Source organism: Oryzias melastigma, linkage group LG3 (assembly GCF_002922805.2).
Source record: "Oryzias melastigma strain HK-1 linkage group LG3, ASM292280v2, whole genome shotgun sequence".
Lineage (NCBI taxonomy): Eukaryota > Metazoa > Chordata > Actinopteri > Beloniformes > Adrianichthyidae > Oryzias > Oryzias melastigma.
Genome location: NC_050514.1, coordinates 23,004,786 through 23,027,939, shown reverse-complemented (window position 1 = coordinate 23,027,939; position 23,154 = coordinate 23,004,786). Strand labels below are relative to the sequence as shown.

The 23,154-nt window shown below is 37.1% G+C and overlaps 1 protein-coding gene and 1 long non-coding RNA gene across 3 annotated transcripts in view; one reads left to right on the top strand and one right to left on the bottom strand.

Moving 5' to 3' along the window:
* LOC112160890 (MAM domain-containing glycosylphosphatidylinositol anchor protein 1) overlaps positions 1-23,154 on the bottom strand; it is a 189,944-nt gene that overhangs the window by 31,998 nt on the left and 134,792 nt on the right. For both annotated transcript variants that reach the window (XM_036210939.1, XM_024295756.2), the window contains 5 exons: positions 22,448-22,717; positions 18,886-19,215; positions 18,441-18,740; positions 11,212-11,478; positions 10,964-11,112 (listed from right to left, as the gene is read on the bottom strand). In XM_036210939.1, coding sequence (XP_036066832.1) covers positions 10,964-11,112; positions 11,212-11,478; positions 18,441-18,740; positions 18,886-19,215; positions 22,448-22,717 — 1,316 coding nt within the window. The remainder of the gene's footprint in view (positions 1-10,963; positions 11,113-11,211; positions 11,479-18,440; positions 18,741-18,885; positions 19,216-22,447; positions 22,718-23,154) is intronic.
* LOC118598311 overlaps positions 5,928-23,154 on the top strand; it is a 55,881-nt gene continuing 38,654 nt past the window's right edge. Inside the window, exon 1 of the long non-coding RNA XR_004947440.1 lies at positions 5,928-6,037. This is a non-coding gene — a long non-coding RNA (uncharacterized LOC118598311). The remainder of the gene's footprint in view (positions 6,038-23,154) is intronic.

The window sequence follows — 23,154 nt, the reverse complement described above, 5'->3', positions numbered from 1 at the left end:
GTAATCTGGGACATCTAATGTATGGATTGATTCTGGTTGGGCTCACTGAAAGCAATTTTGAAGGGTACATGTCATGTCAGAATGTCAGTCTGATTTATTTCAAGTTGCAAACTAGGCGTTTTGTAAATATGCTAACACGGCTAACCTTTCATGGCATCAGACTGTTTTTTATGTGTTACTAAATGTGTTGGGAGTTAGCATAGTCACATTAATGTTTGTCTGTGCAGTATTAGTCTGTTTGTTTTTCCGTATTACAAACAAGGTGTGTTGTAAAGATGCTAATATGGCTAATGTGTAGCGGTGCCAGACTGTTTTTGCTACGTGTTGCTAACTGGGATGCAGTAACAAAGCCAGTATTGTTTGGTATCGGTGCCACGTCATCACTTTTTACCGGATCGATTAGTTTCAGTCTCAACGGTATTGCTCAACATACTGCACACGCGTGGTAACAGCGCAGACGCGGCTTGCACTGCTTTGTTTCAATGTGGCGTAAAGAAACCTTTCTCTCCGTCTTTCCTCACTGCTATTCCTGCTTCAGTGTTAAGGGGAGGGACTGCTCACGTATTCCTCTACTGACAAGTGACAAACGTTTGCAGATGGCAGAGCAGCCGTCAGCAAAATGGTCCAAAGTGTGTCTGTATTTTTCCACAGTAATTGTAAACAGCGTGCGCTGTCTAAAATGTAACAAAAACGTGATTTGTAAGGGCAGCAACACCAGAAACCTGTCCAAATTGTAATTTCCCTTCTCCCTCTTTGTTTTCACTCAGAAAAGTATCGATAAGAATACTGAATTGATCATTTATAAGAGGAATAATATCAATAAAATCTTAACAATACCCATCCCTATTATCATCAAGGTTTTGGGGGTTAGCATAGTTTAATGCATTTTACAGTTCAGTGCATTTTATATGTATATATCAAAAGTTAAAAGAAAAAAAAGATAATTCATTGATGATGCGCCTTAAATTGTGGTGTACCCTGTAATGTGGAAAATATAGTAGCATTCTTGCTTTGTTTATGAAATAACTTGGAGCCAGCAGAGTCAAAGTTGCTTCGGCTCCATCAATTTATGGTCTTGAAAAAAACGTTAGTCCAGTTTCGTTGCTCTCATGTGATTTATCTAGGTTTCGCCAGCATCATGACTAAAAACCCATTACTCAAAAATCAGTATTGAAATGATCCTTTTAAAATTAGACTTCGTTTTACATTTCAGTCAGAACTGTAATTTTTTAAAAAGTCACATGAATTCTGCACAAAAAGCCCTAAATGAATTCAAGTAATCGAGCATCCTAAGAGCAAACACTGTAAAATGATTATGACATTAAGCACGCTCAGTTGTTGTCTCTTTTGATGGTCAAGCTGTGTTTTTTTTTATTATTTCTCCTACTGTCAGTATCACATTTATTAAAGCTATTGCTGTGTTATTCCACCCACAGAGAGAAGGATCCATTAGCTGTGTATCTCCCTCTGATCCCAGCTACTTAAAGACCCGACAGTGAACTCAATCTAATGCATTGGGTCAGCCACTTCACCATAACAACTTAGTCCACCCACAGCATGCCATTATCAGGTAACACATGGAGCAGAGAAGTGTGTTGATGCTGTGTCATGTGTGTGTGTGTTAGTGTGCTCACATTAACTGGTTACTCAACATATTTTTTACATTCAGTTAGTGGTAGACTGTGTATTTAGGACGTTTACAGAAACATATTTTGACAGTCATGGTATGCTTTTAGAAAATAATCGAAACATTTACTCACTTGCTTCCACTTAATACAGTTTTGTAGTAAACTTTGAAAATTTCATATCACAACTGGTGACCTGGGTTATTAAAAAAAGGCTGTGGAAAAGTGTTTTACTTTTTATTGCTATAATCTGGCATAATTTGTCTCAGCTGCATCTTGTTAATTACCTTCAATTACTTGCAGTGTAATACTCCAGTTTCAGTCTGTGCTTGCCAAAACCTCCTTGTCATTATTCCAGTTTCATTGCTCAGACTTCACTTCCTGTCATTATTTTGTGTTTTGGGTTAATTGCAGCAATTTTTTGTTTTGTTTCAGTTTAGTTTCAGTTACCTGCTTTTCTGTACTCCTTAAATGTTATTGATGTGATGGTGATATTTAGGGTCCTTTACTCACCATCAGCATTTCATCAGAATAACATTGCAGCACCAGCCACAGATAGAGTTGTGTGGATCTGAAATTGTATTTATTTTTTATTTTTTTGGCTCTAGAGAACCTGGAGGATTTAATTACCATTCTAAGGTAGTCATAGCTCTTACTCTGCATCAGAACTTGACCATCACTTTGTAACTTAGGTCATGCATAATTATTTCCACATTTTTTTAAAACGTTCCAACAAAACAAGTACATTTTTGAAGACTCTGAGTCAAAAAAACAAACAAATGTATCTTTCTTTCCTGCAGTAGCATGACCTTGAACAAACTCAAACACCTTCCATGGTTACAAAGAAAGACCTTCACAGCCTGTTAAAGTGAACACTTTGTTGCAGGTGCCATTAAAGACTCCACTGGAAGTTTATACTTTTAAGGCTTAAGATGTATTTTTTAAGTGGGCCAAACAAGTTTGGACAATTTTATTAAATCTTAGAATAGATATTATTCAGAAACAGCTTTTGTTTTAAACTATACCTCCTGCTTTATAACAATAAAATGTTGACATTTACAATATTTTAAAGATGCAAATAAGCAAAAAGCAAAAAAAATGTTGTCTAGTCCGTAAATACATTTTCGGCAATTGTTCAATAATATGTACAGTATTCTATTGTCTTTTCTTTATTTTTTTTTTGAATAAAGAAGTACATCTTTTTTTTATTTTCTTTAACACAATAACATCCAATCTGCACACGACGCACCCTGTACCTATCTAATAACGCTCTGTACGCAGCATCATTCACCCTCACACACTTTACTTTTGCCCCTGTACCCTGACAATCACTTTGAGCTAGATCCCAACTGTGTTTGCCCATTTACAAAAAATTCAGACTTTGACAGTTTGAACCGATCATTTTTATTTAAAGGGCCATGGTGAGCCCTGCCTGCAGCTGCCAAGAATTTGGTGGAACTCCAAGAACTATGCCAGTTCCTCATGGCAGCCATGACCCCGTCCAAGAGCACGCTTGGCAAAAAAGCTTGGAATCAAATCCTGCCGCTTTCACCAGGTTTTGTGCCTCTAAAGACTGTTAAGTTTCCATTCTTACTGCCAGTTCTTCTGGTTTCTTTTTAGATCCATCAACACTCATTGTCAGTGGTGCAAGCAATGAAGACTAATTTATTGTTTAAAACTTCTTTAAACATTTTAAAACTTATTATCTATATAAAACATGGATCAAGTTATTTATATTTTAAATGAATGTACTCAAAGCTCAAAACTTTGCATGGATCATCTTCTAGTGAGGCTAGGGGGAAGAAGAAGAATTATGATGCCAAAAATAAGGGTTAACAGATTTCCCTTCTCAATTGTTTTTCTTTTAAGAGCTTGCCTCTCCACATTTTTAAATAATTGGTTCACCATTCCTAGCATGTTTACTTTGAGTCCAGTTGTAATAACTTTTTATGCAAGGGACTCCCTGTCTCCAAGCTTGCATTGCAGTGTTGTTAATTGCACTATCCCACACACTGCTTAAGCATGCATTTCTATTCTGTTTGGTCGGTTACGGTTCTTCACTCTAACCCTGAAAGTTGGGGTCAGTTTATGCATCAGGGCTGAGAGCCAGAAACTGGCCTTAAGGGTATGTGAAAAGAAAGACCTGGTGCTTAGCATGGGAGGAAGAGAAATGGGTAACGGTGAAACTCAGCGGGATACTTTTCTTGATGCTTGGTCAGCATCAAGGACCAAAAGGAAGCAACAGCAGTTTCATGAGCAGCTTTAACCTGTATTTGATAGTATCGTGTTTGAAAAAGTTATGACAAAATGACAAAAAAATTCATCATGTTTCCATTTATTAACCATTTGGCATTCCCTATAATATGGCTGAATTGTTCTGGCCTTGTTGTTTCATGCAGTTTTTCATGTTTATTCATGTATTTATTGTATTTAAACAGCTCACTGTGTTCTGGACCCTTATGTTTTTTTTTTTTTTTGGATTGCATAACTGGTAAAGTGAAATGAATTGTTAAAAGTGCCAATACCAAGAATTACTTTATTCTGAACATTTTTAAGGTGCCTTTTAAGAACTGTACATTTTAGAGAAGTTACCATTGACTGTATAAGAGAACTGGAATGAGCTAGTGTGACATCACTCTTTGAAAATCCCTTTTTTCCGGCTTCAGCAAAATGAATTCAATTCAGTTGGGATTTTTCCATGACACAGCCATTTGGAGTAAGCAGGGATTGGTCCGAGTCGGTCTGACTCAATGTTTCTATGGCAACTACTGTCACCAATCAGGAGTAAGCTTGTTGGAAGTCCACACTGAAAGCGGGTTTGGGAGAATCTGTCAATCAAACATTTGAGGTGGAAACAGCAGGCACCACTGATTGGTCAGTTTATAACAAAATAACTTGCAAAATAGAAAAAAATATGAACAAAATTAGGATAAGCAAGAACACATAAAAGACAGAACAAGAAGGGTTATTCTGACATATATCATGACTGAGTCATAGCTGTTTTTTTTTCTCTATTGAATATAGGATTTTGGCTTCTTTGAGCCAGCAGGTACTTCCTGTTTGGAACCTGACGTGGGGTGGGAGTGCTGTTTTGTCCAGTTCTCTTACACAGTCAACAGTTGTAACTTTCAGTTTCACTGCTGATGAAGCCACCAATGTACGTACTGTGTTCTGTTGAATAAAAGCTGGACAGAACAGTTCAGCAAACGTATAAGGGCCTCCATCATCCATACAGAAACGTTCACTATGTAACATATATTATTGTATTTTATGCCTTTACTTCTTTGTAAAAGTTTTATTTTCTTTTCCAACCTGGGACTAAATTAGTACATACTGTGTGCTGGATTATTTGAAATAGTTATGGATGAACCTCTGATTAATTCACTGCATTTTTCTTGTTTCGGCTCCTACAGTTTTAGAACACTTTCTGACTTCTTTGCCTATCGGCTGCCTGACTCACTACACCAGCTCACACATTGTCATGCAGTATATAACATTTGACATCAAAGCTACTGCAGAATAAAATTATATCGATTGAGGGCTTTTAACACCAAATTGCACTCAAATTCATCCAAACAAACAATTTGCACAAATGCGTAGGAATAATTCAGTTAAATATTGAGTACAGGAAAAGCTTAGTTTATGTCATAGTGTGTCAGTTAGAAGAGACAAGTCAATTGTTTTCTGCTATAAATGTAGATGGAATTCAGCTTTTTTTATTGTAAACACAAAATCCCCCACTGGACTATTTTGCAGTGGGTGGGAGATTGATGACATATTAACAAGAAGGAATAGGAGTTTGCACAAACAGAATCACGTCCATGCACTTTTTTCCATGCAAATACAGTATGTGCACTGGACCAGTAAGTTATTGAACTCAGAAGAATAAAGCAGCTCCAGCTGCACGTTCAAGTCTTTGACAATCTTTTTAGGCCAATTCACACACACAATTGGTATCTTTGTTTCAAAGTGACACAAAACTAGTAAAAAAGATACACAAGAGAGTGACAGGAGTGATGTATTTCAAGGGTATGATGGATGGAGGATTTCAATCACAAGCAAGTCTATCTTCAATCTGTGTGTGCATGTGTTCTACCACATATGCATGTGTGATATTGGGGGACCCAGAGGCTTTAGGGAATTTCATCCAGATAGTGTTTTCAGTTGTTTTTCCATCAAACTGTCATCAAAGACACAACAAGATAAAAAAAAAAAAAAAAGTGTCAAATTGGGTGAGAGGCAAAGAGCTGCTGTGCAGTAAAGATGTAACTGAGGTCTTTCGTTTTTTTCCTCTCCGCTTCCCAGTTGCTGATTCATGCAGATCCCACAGAGGTGCAAACCCGGCCTTGTGTGACCTCAAGTGCCAACTGTTACAGTGCTACACCACCGCAGAGCCAGGAGGGGTGTTACAAGTAAGACTCCTCGTGATGAAAACGTGACATTTTAAGCATGAGGCAGAAAAATGTCACACCTTTCACAGCAATGATGACTGACAAAGAGGTTACAAATGCAGATCTTGTTGCATGTTATCAGCTTTTTTTATAGTTAAACACTTAATAACTGCAAGCAGTGATCAGCAGTTAGAATTACTACCAAAAAAGACCAATATGGTAGCATCTAAGAACTGGGAAGAGCTTTACTGTCAGGAAATAGAAGCAAACTCTCCTATTAGGAAATCTGGAGACAAACTCCAAAATCCTGATTAGATATACTTCATTGCTTTGTATTCAAACTATTATTTGTATTAATGCGGTTTATAAGCTGTGTTAACACCACAATCAATGTTATTGCTAAGTAAAAATATATTAGTTGCTCAACCATGTTTTACTTTGTAAAAATCTCTCTTGTACACATGCAGCACTGAAATAAATCAACCAGGGAACCAGGCCAATTGTCGTCTCTTAAACAAACCTGTTTTTGTAAGAGAACATTGTTTCAACATAAGTTGTTTCTGAAGAATTTTCTTCTTTTAAAAGAAAGTAGAAAATCAAGTACTTGGTGTGTACTTGATGACACACCAAGTACTTTCCTTCAGCCTCCCTGTTAAGTTCAGCTGGAGATTTTCAGTCATCTGGGAAAACATCTTTATCTTCCAAAATCTGTTTCAACTTCTCCCTCAAAACCTCACAGCACACCTCCCTTTTCAACTTTCACCACTTAGTCCTTTTCTCTGCCCTCTTCATCATCCTCACCACCGGTCATTCTACACACCGCTACTTATGTGTACCTGGCTTCAATCTCTGCAATTATAATTTAGCAGTTGCTGATCTTTTTCTAGTGAAACTACACAAGATGTAATCAACTTGTATCCTCCTCTCTTATCAGTCTAAAACATTCTCAGCAGACTCCTCCCTCTCTTTTCTATTGTCATATTTTATCAAAGATGGTTTGTTTTTGCAGTTTATGATAGTTGCTCTTTATCTTTAGTGCACGTCACTCCTCTGTGGACTATTCCCCTATTTCAGGCAGCTGACATTGAGAGCCTTGACCACTCCTCACCTGTGTTACCTTTAGCATGGAGTTATTGGTAGTTATCAGTGCAAAAAACGGGACTGACGAGCAGGCAGATGAGCGTGACAATGACTTGAATGATCTGATTTCATTCTAGTGCAATGACATGAACAAAAAGTTGTTTTGACACTGGCAAGCATTTCTAGTTAAAGTTATTATTTCAAACACATGATTAGTGCAATCTAAGTGCTTGTGCTCACAGTTTTGCACTCTCAGGAATGTTAATAAATAAAACAAAAGAGACACACGTGTCATTGATCACCCAACCCTAAAATCTATTGACGGTTTTACTGTCCTTTAGATCTAAGAGTTGTTGACGACTGCTGGGACAAACAGTTGTTTACCTGCTTTAAATCTACTTTGTTTTGCGTATTTGTCAAACTGAGTGTGGAGGATCCTTGAGGTCAAAATCAGGAAGGTTTATAACTAGCAAAAACAAAAACTTATTATTTTGCTGCTACTGAAGTCAGGAACAGACCTCAACCAAACACAGAATGCATCCTTTCAAAATAAGCCCAAACAAATTACGTAAAACAATGCAAATCTATAAGATACAACCTCAATCCAGACAAATACTAAAGAAACAAACACATGCTAAAACGCATTAAAGTGACTTGAGATAGGTAAACAAAACACTTTAAATTCTACAGTTTTTAGCTGGTATCCAAGATTTGTTGATCAGTTGAAAAGAGTATTAAAATAATCTCACGTTCCTAAATATATTTGATTTAGCTAATATTCCCTCAAGTATAGTATTTCAGACAAGTTAACAATTACATTTATGAGCATGTGACACTTTCAATATGATTAGAAATGCAGCATGCACGCAACAATTGACAAATCTGCACCTTGTAGCTAAAAGGTAACATCTCCACAAATCAATTTTCACCTACAAATTAAAATCTGAGAAACTGTGGAGGATGTTTAGAAATAAATCAAATAGAAGAGAGCTTTAAGAAAACAAAGAGATCACATCAGTTTGCTTTATGAACCCCCAATGAGTGAATTTACAGCTGCATAACGCAATGTAAAGGGGGGTTTTAAAGCATGATAGTGACTTCTGATGTAAAGCATGCAGACTTGGCATCCACTCACATTTGGATGTAATTTGTAAATACTGGTTGATACACTGACATGAAAAAAGTGACATAAAGACATTGTGTCAAATGAATGAACACCAGCTAATAAAAAAAAAAAAAAGTCAAGATGTAATTAAAATGTGAGTATAAGCATGAGAGAAAAATAAATGTGTTTAGATCTACACCACAGAGCACTGCCCTCAATGAACTGATCTGTCCTGCTGCATTTCCCTCTGTGTCTGCATGCCTCCCCGAGGACCCCTACATCATTTTGCATGTGCTAAAAAGATAGAGTGTCAAGGCGTTAAAAGGATGAGCTGTTAAAAAAGTTGCAGAAATAGATGGGTTGTGAAATTGAGATGGTATTACATATGAATGTTCTAGTACTCTATTTAATACTTGAGAGGACTCGAGAGATTTGCTGTTTTTCTTTCATTTGCATTTAATTTCTCGGTTTGTATCCCTAACTTCTTCTTCAGCCTCTCCTTTTTTCCTGTTATAGGTCTTTGTGATTTCTTTCTGCTGCATACATAAGAACATATGCAGGTGAAGATGCAGAGATTAAATTACAGATTAGAAATGCATCTTGATGCAATTTGCCATTTTAAATTGTTTTAAATGGTGGCAAAAAATGACACGGAAAGTAGAAAGACAGGCACGCAAAAAGAACGATCAAGTCAATTTAAAAATTGAAGAATACATCTCGAGCGTGCACTCTAAGATTATAATCAGATTATTAGTACATAAGATTATGTCTTATAATTCCGAATACAAAGTAGACAAGGCAATATTTATAAATAGGAATAAAAACAAAACTCTTCACATAGTTGTTGACTTTCCTTCACACTCATGCCTTAAAAAAATATTTCTGCACAATCTTGTTTCAAGTTGCAGATTCTGAGTGCAAGACTAATTTAACACGTTTACATGGCTGTGAAAATCTCAGTCACATCAAATTAAAGATGGTCAGCCAAGGACAGGCAAGAGAAGAGTTAATCAAATTCAACAACCAAACAGAACAACTCATTTTTGTTAAATTATTTTACTTTCTGTCTGTGGAGGACGGAGATAAAGCCTCCTAAAGAAATGAAAGAGATATAATTTATATTATATTTCTATATATATATATTTATATACAAATGCAGACAGCTGAGTCTAAGATTGAATGACAATTAACGTAGTGAAGTAAAATATTTAACTAGAAAAGTTGCATTGCCTGGGATAATGCTGGTGTGAAGGCTTTTTTGCAGACAGTAGTCACTGAAGATGCTTAGCTTTTTGCTGAAAATGCAATTTAATTGCTGGAAGGATTTGTTGAAAACTGTTTGCAAAATGTTAAATAACTTTGAAAGAGCGCTGAAGTGGACCTAAATTTCTGAAAACATTGTATTAAAATTGCTTAAAAATCCCTAACACATTTGTAAAAATATTGTAAAAATATTTAGTGGGTTGCTTAGATATGAGCTAAACTCCAAATTAGCCCAAAAAACATTAGTAGATGCCAAATTAGCCCAAAAAAAAAAAAAATAATAATCACATTGCTTAAATACTAGCTAAATTCCAAAATAGCCTAAAATTATTCAGTAAATTAAATTAGTGAAAACATTAGTCTGTTGCTAAACTAGAAGCTAAACTCTAACATAGCCTGAAAAAAAAAACAGTAGATAACAAATTAGCCAAAAACGTTAGCATGTTGCTAAAATATTAGCTAAACTCCAATTTTTTTTGAAAATTACTATAAGAGTAAAAACTTAACCCATGAATATGTTTAAAGGCTTGTTGCTAATCTACTTAAAATGATGACATTTGAAGACTTTCTCATTTATTTCCTATGGGGCATATTTTGCTCGATATTTCAAAAACTATAAAGTCTATGAATACCAAAAATACAAGCTGTAATGTTCTGAACAAGTTGAATGTTTTGATACAAAGTTTGCTGAAATCGCTAAAAGTGTGATTGAGTTTTTACGTCCCAAAAAATGTATGGAAATGAGCAGGAGAATCACTAGTGTGAATGCTTACTAATCATTCACACAATAAATTCTTCTTTTTCTATTTATGTACAGAAATTCAAAGAATACACTACCATTCAAAGGACCAGTATGTATGTAAATCCAGTTAAAAAAGGGATATTCCTACATATTGCCAGTTTATATTGATTCAAAGCACATTCTTGAGACCTCCAAAGCCCAAAATCCCTATGTTTACTAAGCATGCATAATTTACCGCACTGCACGTGGACATGCATGTTGGTGTGTGTGTGCTCTTGTCTATAAAATCCATGAGGCCGACCACTCAAGGTAATTCTTTCAAAGCCAAGACTAGTGACCGGTGTTTTCCTTGTGTCATGCCCTTTGCTTCCTCTGCCACTCCCTAGTCGGGAGGTTTACTCCCTCCATGCATGTGAGTGCTCCTCACTAGCAGAAGAAGAGACAGGTGAGGAACACAGGTCAGCTGCTGCAGTGATCCATCTTTACAGTGAAGATCAGGTTCATTTCAGTTACTGTCAGATCACAGACTGGGTTAAATGTGGGGTTTTTGACGAGTTTATTTATTTTTATTATTGTGAGGTTTAGTTTTCTTTGAGTCTGTACTTGTTTTCAGGTTTTTGCATCTATCTTCCTTTATGATTTACACCCCTAGACTTTTTTTTAGGAGGTTTTCTGTCTGTTTTCTCTCAAACAAAAGAACTGCTTTAAATCTGTGAAAAAAGAAACACAGAAATCTGTGTAGGAATGTTTTTTTTACCTTGCGTACATTCAGCCAGTACCCGATGATGCGTTCTGTGGCTTGTGGATCTTTTTGCGTCCACTGCAGGTTGTAGGAATAATTATTACCCTTCAGAATGCGCACAGGGTTAGGTGTGTCAAAGTAGAATTCAGCATTGTAGGGTTTAGCTGTAGGGCAAAAAGAAAAAAATAAGGAACATTTCATATTGTCTTTTTTATAAAAGAAATAATTGATGTTGACTCGAAAATCGAGTGGAAATCACTCACCAGAAACATTGAAGGTGCACGTGGACGTCCCTGCACTGTTGCTGATTCTGCATTCATACGTGTCACTGTTGTTTGGTTCCAGTTTGAATTTCAGCTCTGGTGATTCCTTCAGTCCCGGCAAGGACATCCGTATGAAGTTTCCGTTTCGTAACCACCGGATTTCTGTTAGGCGTGTAGGGTTTGCCCGCAGAACCGTACACTTCAGGGTCACTGTCTGAGAGGTCCGAGAACGCACGTCCTGAAGGACCGGGTCCAAAATGGGAGGGTCTGTGGAACACATCGGACATCATTCCTTTATTTCTTTTAATTGCATCTCAGTGGCCATTCAAAATGATGATGCTTTCAAAACACAACATATTTGAAAATAATGTTGATAGATGAGCTTGCATGTTTTCCTTGTGCATGTGTCGGTTTTCTCTGGGGAACTCCGGCTTCCTCCCACAGTCCAAAAACATGATAGTGAATGTGTGGCCCCACAAAAGACTGACAACCCATCCGGGGCATACCCTACCTTCACCCATCAGTAGCCGCCACAGGCTCTGCAATCCCGGAATCCCAAAAGTGGTATAGCGAGTCAAGGAGATGGATGTTGATGGATTGGGTTTGCCAAAATACTAATCAAGTTTTGTGTTTCAAAGTCAATTTTACTATTTCACCTCCTGTTCCTTCTTCTTTTTTTGTATCATTTCATCAGATGATTTTAACACTATACAGAAACACATTCAAATCATCACCAACGGATGAGAGAAGCTCAGACTTTCCAAGGCACCATCTCTTGACTAGTTAACTTGTAAACCTATTAAAAGTGATTTGTGGCTTTGAGGTTAATGACTGGTTCACTGCTGCTGTTCTTAGGTCAGCCAAGACACAACTCAACTAAATTACTCTGAAGCAAATCACAGCCCAGCTAGGATGCTGTTGGCTAACCATCTACAATATTCAATTGGTAATTGTGGCACTAATGAACTGTGATGAGTTTTGGTGCTAAGGCCCCAAAGGTGGAGACTTCTCCGTGGAGCCCTTTATGAGTCCAAGTTACCACCTGTAAGTGTGTAATTTGCTTTAATTTGAGTTATTTTTGTATGTGTTGCAAGATGGCTAAAACATAAACAAAGATGTCCCGATTACTAAAAGGCAGGAAGGGAAAATAATAGTTTAAACTCTTTCAACAACATTTAAATGTTTTGGAGATTCTATTAGTCAATGCACTTCAATAGTTACAGTTCCTCTTTTGTTGTTATTTGATATTGCTTTATTTCTGTGTCATTATGTTGCTTCTCTCTCAAGCGCTTTTTTTTTTTTTTGGACAAAAACTTCAGATTTTTTTTTATCCTCTAAGTTCTTTTCAGACAGGGAGACATGGGTGATGTAAAAGTTGCAAAGTGCTGTTGCAAACCATCACATACTTCTGTGTCCCTTGATTTTTTTCCTTATGTTTTTCTCCTGTTTATTTGTTAACATGTGTAAAACATATTAAAGTTATTAAAAATACAATATCAATAAATTGTAACATTAAAACAAATTAACTCAACTTTGGGGTTTAAAATTTAAAATTTACTTTGTATGGAATCAGTACAAAATAGTAGAGTTGGGCACCGAATGGGTTTTATTCAGTTCTGGTGCCAAAGCAGTTATTTGGTTTCGGTTTCAGGTCCTAATCGGTGCTAATTTTGAAATTTCAACAATAAAAAACAATGCCTACATCTTCCCAAATCAGCACATTGTCATTCCCAAGTCGTTATATATTGATGCATGGTAAAGACCTCCACGTCAAAATTGACGCTTTGGGTGTCGTTGCTTTTTGATGTACTGCTGTTCATATTAAATCAAAGCTACTCGACCTCTGGGCCGCAAACCGGTGGCCCGGCCCTCTTTCACCGCTTGACAAATTCGCTGCTCGCAGCCTATCAAACATGTGGTCCTGAGCATGACTGCGGCTGAGGGGCGCGGTGTCAGAGGCGTTACAGGGGCTTTGATCTCACTTGAGGGGGTGTGTCTCCATGACAGCCGCTTCCGCTATTTCTGTGTCTTCGTGACTGAGTTTATAGGCTGACCCGCATTTACCCCAGAGGGGGGAAAAATAAGGGACCTTTTTTATTTATTATTATCTAGACGAAAATAAGTAAAACATCAAAATTCAGGAGACCCGAGCAGGCTGCTCCCGCTCCCAGCAGCGGCTGTCTGTCTCCCGGCGTATTGACTGAGTGAGCCCCGCTGAAGTCCGGGAGGCCGGCTGCAGCCAGAGAACCGCAGCGCTGTGACAGGACAAAACACTCATATTGGGTTAGTATTTTACCCACTGATTGGGTCACTGAAAACGTCACATGTCCCGGTCTTATACGAGCCCGCCCACTATCACAGAAAAGGCAGAAGGATTGGCTTAAACTACAATGTACTGAGCTGAGTAGATGTGAATGAAATGTCCAAAGACAAATAGACCTTCAATGAAACTAAGCACCAAAACGTGGAACCCTTTGCAGCAGCTTTTTTGGGTTTCAGTTGAATCACGTAAATCATAACAGTTCCTACTTGGAACCGAACTTGCCCAACCCTACAAAATAGTGGTCAATTAAAAATCACTTCTGGCAAGAAGAAAATACATATAAATGAATACATTTTACCAGTTCATGTTGGTCTTTTAGGTTTAAGGCACTTGTTCCTCCACTTGTGCTGATTTTCTGTCTTTGTTTAATTTAGGCCTACATTAACCCTTTAACACCTGAGTCGTCGCCTGTGATGCTTGAACACAAAATCTTTAACATACTGTAACTTTTCCACTCTGTTAGTTCCGGCAGATTCTGAAGGAGGAAAGGGGCGCCACTTCTCTCTTTCAAAATCTGCTGGAATTACATTGATCGTGTTAAGAATTAAAAAATTGCAGTGAATCAATGAACACAAACACTGCAGCTCTGGTGTTAAAGGGTTAAAACAGCTCTAAGCTAGTATTTTAAACCTTTTATATGCAAGGTAGAGATTTTCAAACAAATAAGTTTTCTGCGTCACAAACTAAACAGTTTCAAACAATGTTGCCTAATGCAGTATGAACTAGAAAAGTGTTCATGGCTGACACATAAAAAACAGCTCCTTGTCAAGACAGCAGCTTCAAAGCTCATTCTATAATCTTTCTTGGAAGTTTTCAGAAATGCCAAATGTTCCAAAAATATATTTACTTATTGTGACTAAAACTCCTACTTTCTTATATTTTTCATAGGCTGGTAAACCGAGTCAGACCAAATTTCTGTTTGAAATCAGTTTATCATTCTGTGCTTGCACTGCAGTCCGGGGAACATGAGCAAGCACCTGAATGCTAAAAAGACTGGAAACCACCCCAGCATTTACCTTCTGGCTTTCTGAGCTGCCTGTTTGTGTTTTCAGAGAAGATGCTTAGTGTTTTGGAAAGAAAATTCCAACATCTTGCCTTTGTCTTGTTTTGGTAATCTTGTATTTATATTCTGCTCAGTGCCATGCCATCATGATCCCCCAGAACCCCTCATACATGCTTATTGCAGAGTTAAAGCTGGGTGACAGAGGTTGAATGATGTAAAAGTGGTCAAAAGAGTAGTTCGATGGTCTGATTAGTGTATGGTCACATACTCCTGCTCCTATTTATAGACTAATAGATGCATATCAGTGAGTGAAACCAAGTGCTGAGGGTTAGAGGAAACAATCTGTCAGGTAGGGATAACAGAAGCAAAGAAAATGCAGGAAAAGAGGGAAGTTGTGAGCTTGTGTGTGAGTAGTTTATAAATATTTTCATCCCTACTTAAATTTAGTAGACAAATTATTTTTTTCCACAGCACACTGGCTCTCATGTTTACACTCCAAATTACAAAAGTGACTTGGCTGTGTTACTTTATTTTCTAACTTTTCCGCTTCTCCCGGGCTTTGCTTTTGCATCCATTTCCTCCTCATTAGGGACTCGCAGCACAATGCCGCAGTGTTTCATAGACAGCAAAGCATAATCCATGTAAGCATACTGTTGCTATCTGTCTTATTGAATATGAAATGGATTCCGTCCAGGAATGCAACACTGATCAAGCCAAGCGCTTACAGTACACACAGAGAAAATCAATTTGCATGAGACAGAGAGCGGGAGGTGGTGGGGGGTGATGGGGGGTGAGTTAGGCAGGATGTGGAGAGAGAAACTGCTCTTTAGCAAGACGACAATGAGGAAGACAAATGATGGAGAAAGTGTGGAGCGAAAGAGGGGAAAGGTCTGTGTGGGTTGGGCGTGGATGACAGAATGAAAAAGAGGACAACGAAACAGAGGAAGAGGGATCTTGGGTGATGGCCAACAGTGATCTGGTTGATGACAGTGATGTTGAGTATGACAAGAAACACAGAAGAGAAAAGGACTAAAGCTGGAAGTGTCAAGAGTGGGTGAAGCAGCTCAACAAAAGTGAGTCCAGCTTTTTCGCACAGCCTTAAAGACAAACTCTAGTGAAAATTGTGTTTTTCTTGTCATATTTTCTCATAATGGAGGACATATGTAAAGAAAATTAAGATTAAACCGGATTTTCTGAGTATTTCTTTAATTAAACTGAGGTGAATCCAGAACCATACATCGTCCAGTCAGAGCTGCTGCTGGGTGGAATTTCTGGCTGCCACCAACCTGTGGCTGCCCAGCTGTTGCCAAATTTCATAAGGTGTCATCCCTGCCCTTTCACTAGACTACTACCTCGCGACCTCATAATTGTGGCCATTGACCAATATCAACTTTTAGAATAAAACTTCCAGCCGCTGTAAGATTTTAACTTTTTCTTAAAGGGTAACAAACATTATATCAACTTTTTTTGGCTGTTGACCTCTATAAATGGAGCTTTAAAAGTGCGGTCTATTGTTCATCCCCACATTTTTGACAAATTCAAATAAACTTGTTTAATTCTTGAAAATATAGTCAAAGTTGCCTGTGTGGTGCCATCTACAGGTTGAAACCAGGTATTATATTTGAATTTTGTGATTGGTCAAATCTTCTAAGTAATTAATGACACATTTATTTATTTCATATTAAATGTATTTATTGCAATTCGGCTCTTTTAACCTGAAATAAATAAATATGTCATTAAATTCTTAAATGTTCCATTTTAATATTTTAATGCCACATTTATTTCAACATTTATTTGTTGATTTCAACATTTATTTATTTATTGCCACTTTTAAATAATTAATGACACATGTATTTATTTATTTAATGGTGTATATATTTATTTCAATTTGGCTCTTTCCAGACTCCATATCTAAGTGCCACCTCATGATCTGGAGGTCCAGTAATGATAACAGTCCTGCCCCCAAGCCCCACCCCCTGACTGAATTTTCACATTTCAGCTGTGGGTGGAGTCAGCCTCCAACTTCCCTGTTTGGTTTCCCTTTAAAACCTCAGCGGCCACTACGAGGCATGTAAAAATGCAATTCCAGCCCACCAATTACCCGGAGGTATTACTAGTACAAGTTCACTATTTGTGAACTTTTTTTTAATAAATTGATTGTTTTTCTAAGCAAGGTTTTTTTGAATCTTACTCCTTCATCAACCAACTTGGGGAGGCGAGCAGAGGGCTACCTCAACACACACAGCCATCTACCAAATTTGTTGAAAAACTTGCATTTAGGTCACCTCACTGTGGCATCTTGGGAAAGCAAGAGTTTTTTTGGAGTTTTTTTTTAAGCTAAAAACATCATTATCATCATTAAAAGACCACTGAGAACGATTTTAAAACAGATCAAGATGATTGGAGTGGGAGTTTAATTAAAACTAGAAAATGAAAAATTAGAAAAATCTGAGTGAATTGAAGTGATCTCTTCATCTTAGTCACCTTTAATTGTGTTCATTTGTACCTCATTGTTTCTTTTTTTATCCTATGACCATCTCTGAACCAATTCTGATTTTGAAGTCTCTCCCATTACCCCTTTTTTTTTTTATTCCTGCTTGTGTATGTTCCCTTTCCTCCTCTGTAGGGGTGGCCACCTGGTTCATTAATCAGAGGAGGCCCGCTGTGGACAGAAGTGTTCATAGAGCGTTGCCCTTCCAGAGAGCCTGCATTACCAACCAGCTTTGTAAATACTTCCTACAGGCCAGATGAGAGAAGTGAGGGGAGAGGAAAGAGGGGATTGCAGCTTTTTCTTTGTCTGTGTGAGGGAAAAAGTGGTGCAGAGCAGTAAAATAAAGATAAATAATAGTAAACTAAATAGGTATTTCGGCCTCTATGTTTGTTGGGGGTTTACTTGCTCATTGTACAAAGCTTTATTTGTTTAAAGCTAAATTAACAATAGACAAAAAAACAAAAGGATAATTACAGTTAAGTGTTTCAAATAAATAGTCATAATAAACTACAAAGTATGTAGGATTTTATTGTTCAGAAAAACAAAGGGAAATTTGTTTTTGCGAAAAAAAAACAAAAGACGTGCTTAATTAATAGAAGTCAAACATTTGTTTGCAATTAAGCCGCACTTTGTTAAATTATTTAAATCGTATCCCAGACGACTGCACTTGAGTACTATAGACAAAAATGTAGGGTTTTAAAAAAAGTAAATGATCTAATAATAATTTGGATGTTTATTATAATTTGTTAGAACTCAGAAATTTTCTGTGACAAAGTTAAGAAAGTATTTTTCTTTTTGTAGCTAGTTTTAAAATTCACCACATTCTATGATGTGCGGTTTTTAATACTTTTCATTAAAGTTTGACCTTTTTATGTATCTTTAACCTCTTATGTGTGGATATAACATTTTGGGTTAAATTAATACAGTAGTTAATTCCTCTGAACTGTCTTTACAAAACAAAGAGTTCGGGTCTTAGGAGGTTATATATATATGTTTATATAAAACGCTAAATTCATAATTAAGTTAATTTGGAAATTAGATTAAACCTAATTTCTACTAAAACAATGTCTGATCAAACATTTTAATAAATACCTGCAAAACATAAGGAACAAGACTGTCAGATAGAAAAAATAAACATATGAAGAGAAAAAACTAAATTTATGATCATTTTTAAGTAACACATTTTTGATCCTTACATGGGTAAACTTTTAGGTTTTGTTTTGTGATTGTTTCCTTTTCACCTGTAATAACTCTTAAGTAAATAAAAATGCACCTTTTTAAATAAGTTATTACCATGTCTCTAACATTTCTTTAATATGTGATATACCCTATACATGTAACGCTGCTTGATCTGAAAGACACTGTTGTAGATTTGTCAGCGCCGTATGTGCAATAAGCCAAAGCACACTCACACTGCACATTGAGCTGGACCTGTGCTTCCCTGCGCTTGATGTTGAGTCCGTTGTATGGAGCAGTCTGACACCGATAGCCTCCCATCATGTCCCGGCTGACGTTCCTTAGCCTCAAGCGACCATCGGGCGTCTCCACTACAGGCATCCCTGAAGGCATCAGAAGGTCCTTCTCCGTCCGTGACCACAGAATCGGAGGACGGGGTTTGCCTTCGGCCACCAGGCACACCAGCTCAGTGTTGCCCCCCTCGCTTACGCTTACAATTTGACCTCCTGGGGGAACTGACAGCACTGGAGGAGTGACTGAAATTAAGTAAAGTGGGGGCTTTTTATTGTACAAGTAAAAAAAAAAACTTTCTTAAAAGCTGCATTTTTTTAATCCATTAAATGAACATTACGAAGAGTCTTGGAGAAATGTGAATGAAAAAAAAAGAGAGAGAAATCTTACCACTGCTCTGAGAGATGTTGACATCGACACGAAGCTCCGGCACCCTGCTTCCCGGGAAGTTGACCACACAGCTGTATGTGGCCAAGTCGCTGAACTTTATGTCCACAATGTCTAAGCTGCTGGTGCCAGGCTCCATTTCTGGATCGCTGCGCAGCAAGATCAGATTATCCGAGTTAAAGATGGGGGCGCCGTTCTTGTACCAGGTGTAGTTGACTTTGTCTTGCGGCGTGGCATCAACATGGCAGGAGAGTTTGAGGTCACGGCCAATCTGGATGGTCTCGCTGTCCTTATTAGAGTCAGGTGTAATTTGGAAGGTCAGGTTGGTCATGGCTGTGAGATGATGAGGTGAAGAAAGGATAAAGATGGTTAAATGCATCCGGGAGCCTGTAAGGCCTTTTCTGAAAACATAAACAGGTTGCTGTAAATCTGAGATGTGACAAATGTATTTTTGATCTTAAAATCTTTGCTTCAGTTGATCTCAGTTACTGAAAACCTAAGGGGGCTTAATGTCAACAAACACTCACTCTGCCTTCTTTAACTTTACTGGCAAACAATAGAGCTGCTGATTTGATGGATTTTTTTTTTTTTTTTTTCAACATATCAAATTACAACTCAGCAAGGAAACACAATTGAAAATAAACAAAAACATCTTGATAACATAACATAAAAAGCAAAAAATGATAACATTTCAAACCAAATTTAGGCTTGTTGGTCAGAAGCCGAGCTGTTGATAATTTATAAATGATAAAATAAATAAACCCATGTAATTATTTTTTTTAAATAACCTTAAAATTTTTAACTGTTATAAATAAAGTTGGGGAAAAAAATAATGCTGCTGCATTGGAATATAAATGGTGTAAACACAGAATGACTAGAGGTCATGATTGGCCCAACATTGAAAAAAATTACAAAATAACCATCAAACTAAATACAATGTTTCATCCATTTATTTAAAATGTCCTTCTATTGTTCTATATTTTTTAACTTGCGCAGCAAACCATCTTTTCTGGAAGAAAAGAAGCTTTTCTAAAAAAAAAAATGTCCCTGAACTTTTACTATTTTTTTACTTTTAAACACGATGTGGCCTCCAGCACACTTTGACCACAACACTTCTGAGGATATTTATGAATTTGGCATTTTATAGTGACACTTGTGGGGAAAAAAAAGAAATGCAACAGGAGCAGATTTTGAAACAAGGATGTAAACAAAAGGTCATAAATATTCTTATATTGAAATCTCTTGTGATCAGACAAGTTTTTTCACAATTTAAAACAGCCCATTCCTATAAAACTGCTTAATAATAAAAGATCAAGATGTGTCACAAGTTATTAACACTCACCATTTCTTTCATTTTACCATAGGAACCATGCATGTTTAAACATGCCTATTTTCCATTTTACCCTGAGGCTGGATAAAGGTTTCAAATGCCACAGGTTCTACATTTCATTCATTTTCTGCATGGAGGTCAATATAAAGGAGTTTTAATCAAATTTGAAACCTTCAAGCCCCACAAAACTTTTTAGAATATAAAGGCTAATAAATGTAGAGGTCAGATTTTTTTAATCTAAAATTTGAAAACCAACTATAAGATATGGATATCACTATTTTATCACTTTTTTGTTTGTCCAAAGAGGAAAAATGTTCATCATCAACATAAGGTTCAACTATTTAAGCTAACTGGAATATATTACATTTATTTCATGTTTCTTTCTCCCTGTAATTCTGGTGTCTCCTCATAAATCATGCACTACTAATAAACTGATTTTCACTTATGCACAGAAAGTTATTTTGCGTTCATGTGATGTTAGATTTGTTGGGTCTTTTAATGTGTTTTGTGAGTCAGACAGGCATTTTTCTTGATCATTCTAACACCACATGAATGCAGCATTTCTCAAAGTTTAAGTTTGTCTCTGAGGGACTTAAACACACTAAAATGAGAAGAAAAGCCACAGTTTTTAAATAAAAAATCTAAGATGTTTAGTTTCAAAATATATAAATTAATTTAAATCAAAACTAAAGCAAGTTTTTGTCTAGATTTTGTGCTTTCTTTCTCTTATGAGATCGGTTATGAAAACCCTCCAAGCATTTGATCATGGTTTGATCCTTCTGTCATATTTTTGGAATTTTTTAGAGTTTGCTCACCCTTAAAATTGAAAGCAAAAAAAAAAAAATGTTGGTAGAAATTAGTGAAGGAGGAAGATGTGGAACACTTTTGCCTCTGCAGTGTGTGAAGAGCATTTGGGGTGTGGACAACAAAAAAAACAAAAAAAAGAAAAAAGAAGAAGAAAAAGGAAATTGGAAACGGAAGACTGACAGAAAAAGGAAGAAGAAAATATTGGAAAGAGGAAACAAAAAGAGCCATATATGAAATAAAATAACAGGGGGCTAAAGCGAAAGCGGGGGTACTAAATCAAGGACAAAGAGTAACTCTCACACTGTCACATTTAATTTTTGCTTTCAAAGGCTGTGTTTTCCCAGCTGATTTCCATGTTGAATACAAAACAGCTCTGTTTTCCTGCTTAGAGGAGGCACAGGCAGCGAAGAAAGGAGAAGGAGGTTTGATTAAACTGCTTTTGAGCTCATTAAGAAGACGCTTCGGAGGGGCAGTGGATGGTTTATGTTAGTCTGCATCTTCATTTGTGTGAGCATTAGTTGCAGGGACATCTCACTTTGTTTGGACTTTACTTGATCACAAAAAAATGGAGGCGTCCAGCCCACCTAAAGCAATAAACTCGCCAACTTTGAGTGCGCCTCTTTTAGCATCCTGACACCTGCGCTGGTATGAAAATGCGTTCAGGCCCATTAAGCTAACAGGAGAAACCCATCCAGCATATGTTCTCTGCAGTGTTAACTAACAGAAAAGACTGCCACTAATTGCTTCCACTCCACTCTGAATAATTAGAGTGAATAAAGATGATTAAAGGGGCTAAAAATAGCCAGAGGGGAGTGAGAATGGAAGGTTTTTGCTTTAATGACATGGAAATTGCAGAAAGAGCAATACTTAACCTGCCCATTCTGGCATAATTCACATCAGCTCACTGGAATGATGGATCAAATGCTCACTCCACACATGCAGCTCACACAGGCACAGTTAATGTACATGGACAATTAAATATCTGATCACTCACTGAAATTCACACCGACTGCAGAAATTCATAGACTCAGCTGGATGACTTTACTCCAGTGGATGAATCCATTTTCTGCAATTATGTTTATCTCAAATGTTCGCTCCAATGACTGAGCAGAACAAGTTAAAGGTTGTTTTCTGTTTCTCAGACATACTAACTGTTCAGACATTTTAGTTTTGTATCAAGAAGTTAATTATATGAACTTCAAAATTATGTTGAAAATCCTAAAACTGTTACACAGGTGTTGTTTAGTTTTTTTTCCAGAAAAATTATTGTGTTTTCTCTAATCACAGAGAACAACATTATCTGTTGGCACCGTTTCAATCAACATTTTTTTCAAATGTTGTAAAGAAACAAAAAAATGTCAGTCTCCTAAAAATCTATAAACTATTTTTGAATTTTTGTCCAACAACTAACATATCTGAGTGACTTACTTCTGACAACTAGATTGACGTTCTTGCGAGCCGGGTTCCCCACGTTGTTAAAGGCTGTGCAGTTGTAGAAGCCGGCATCAGACTGTGTGACAGCACGCAGAACCAATGTCGGCCCGCGGACTTGGGCGCTGAGGGGAAGAGGACCTGGGTAACGGGACCAGGTCACAGTGGGCCGGGGGAAGCCAGCTGTCACCTCACAGGTTAGGACAACATCCTGCCCAGGATCCACCACCACAGTGTCATCGACTGACAGTTTGATTATGGGAGGAGCTGAGGAGAAGGAGCACACAGATGGAATTGGGGAGGAGAAGGCATCAGTCTCTGTGCACTTATGTGGAACTGAAGTTAAACATTTTGAACAATGTGGAAACATTCAGAGAATTTGTGAGTGAAGATTGTTGATTTTTGTATCTTAATTTTTCAGTTGTAGCTTTCACAGACTCCTAATTACCAATTCCTGTTTTCTAGATCTGTCTGAATCTACAATTCCAAAATCAAGTGCACATAGACATTTCCCAGAAGTCTGTGCAAAAAAACAGTGTGCATCAATGCTCACTACATTGTCGAATATAGACCACAATGCATTGCGTTTAAACATTTTTTGCAGAAAAAAAATAATAAATTGTAATTTTTAAATAAACTGTTAACACCCAAACACAGTGGAGTCATAAATAGACGTCGTAAATTTTAAGTATTGATTGGATTTT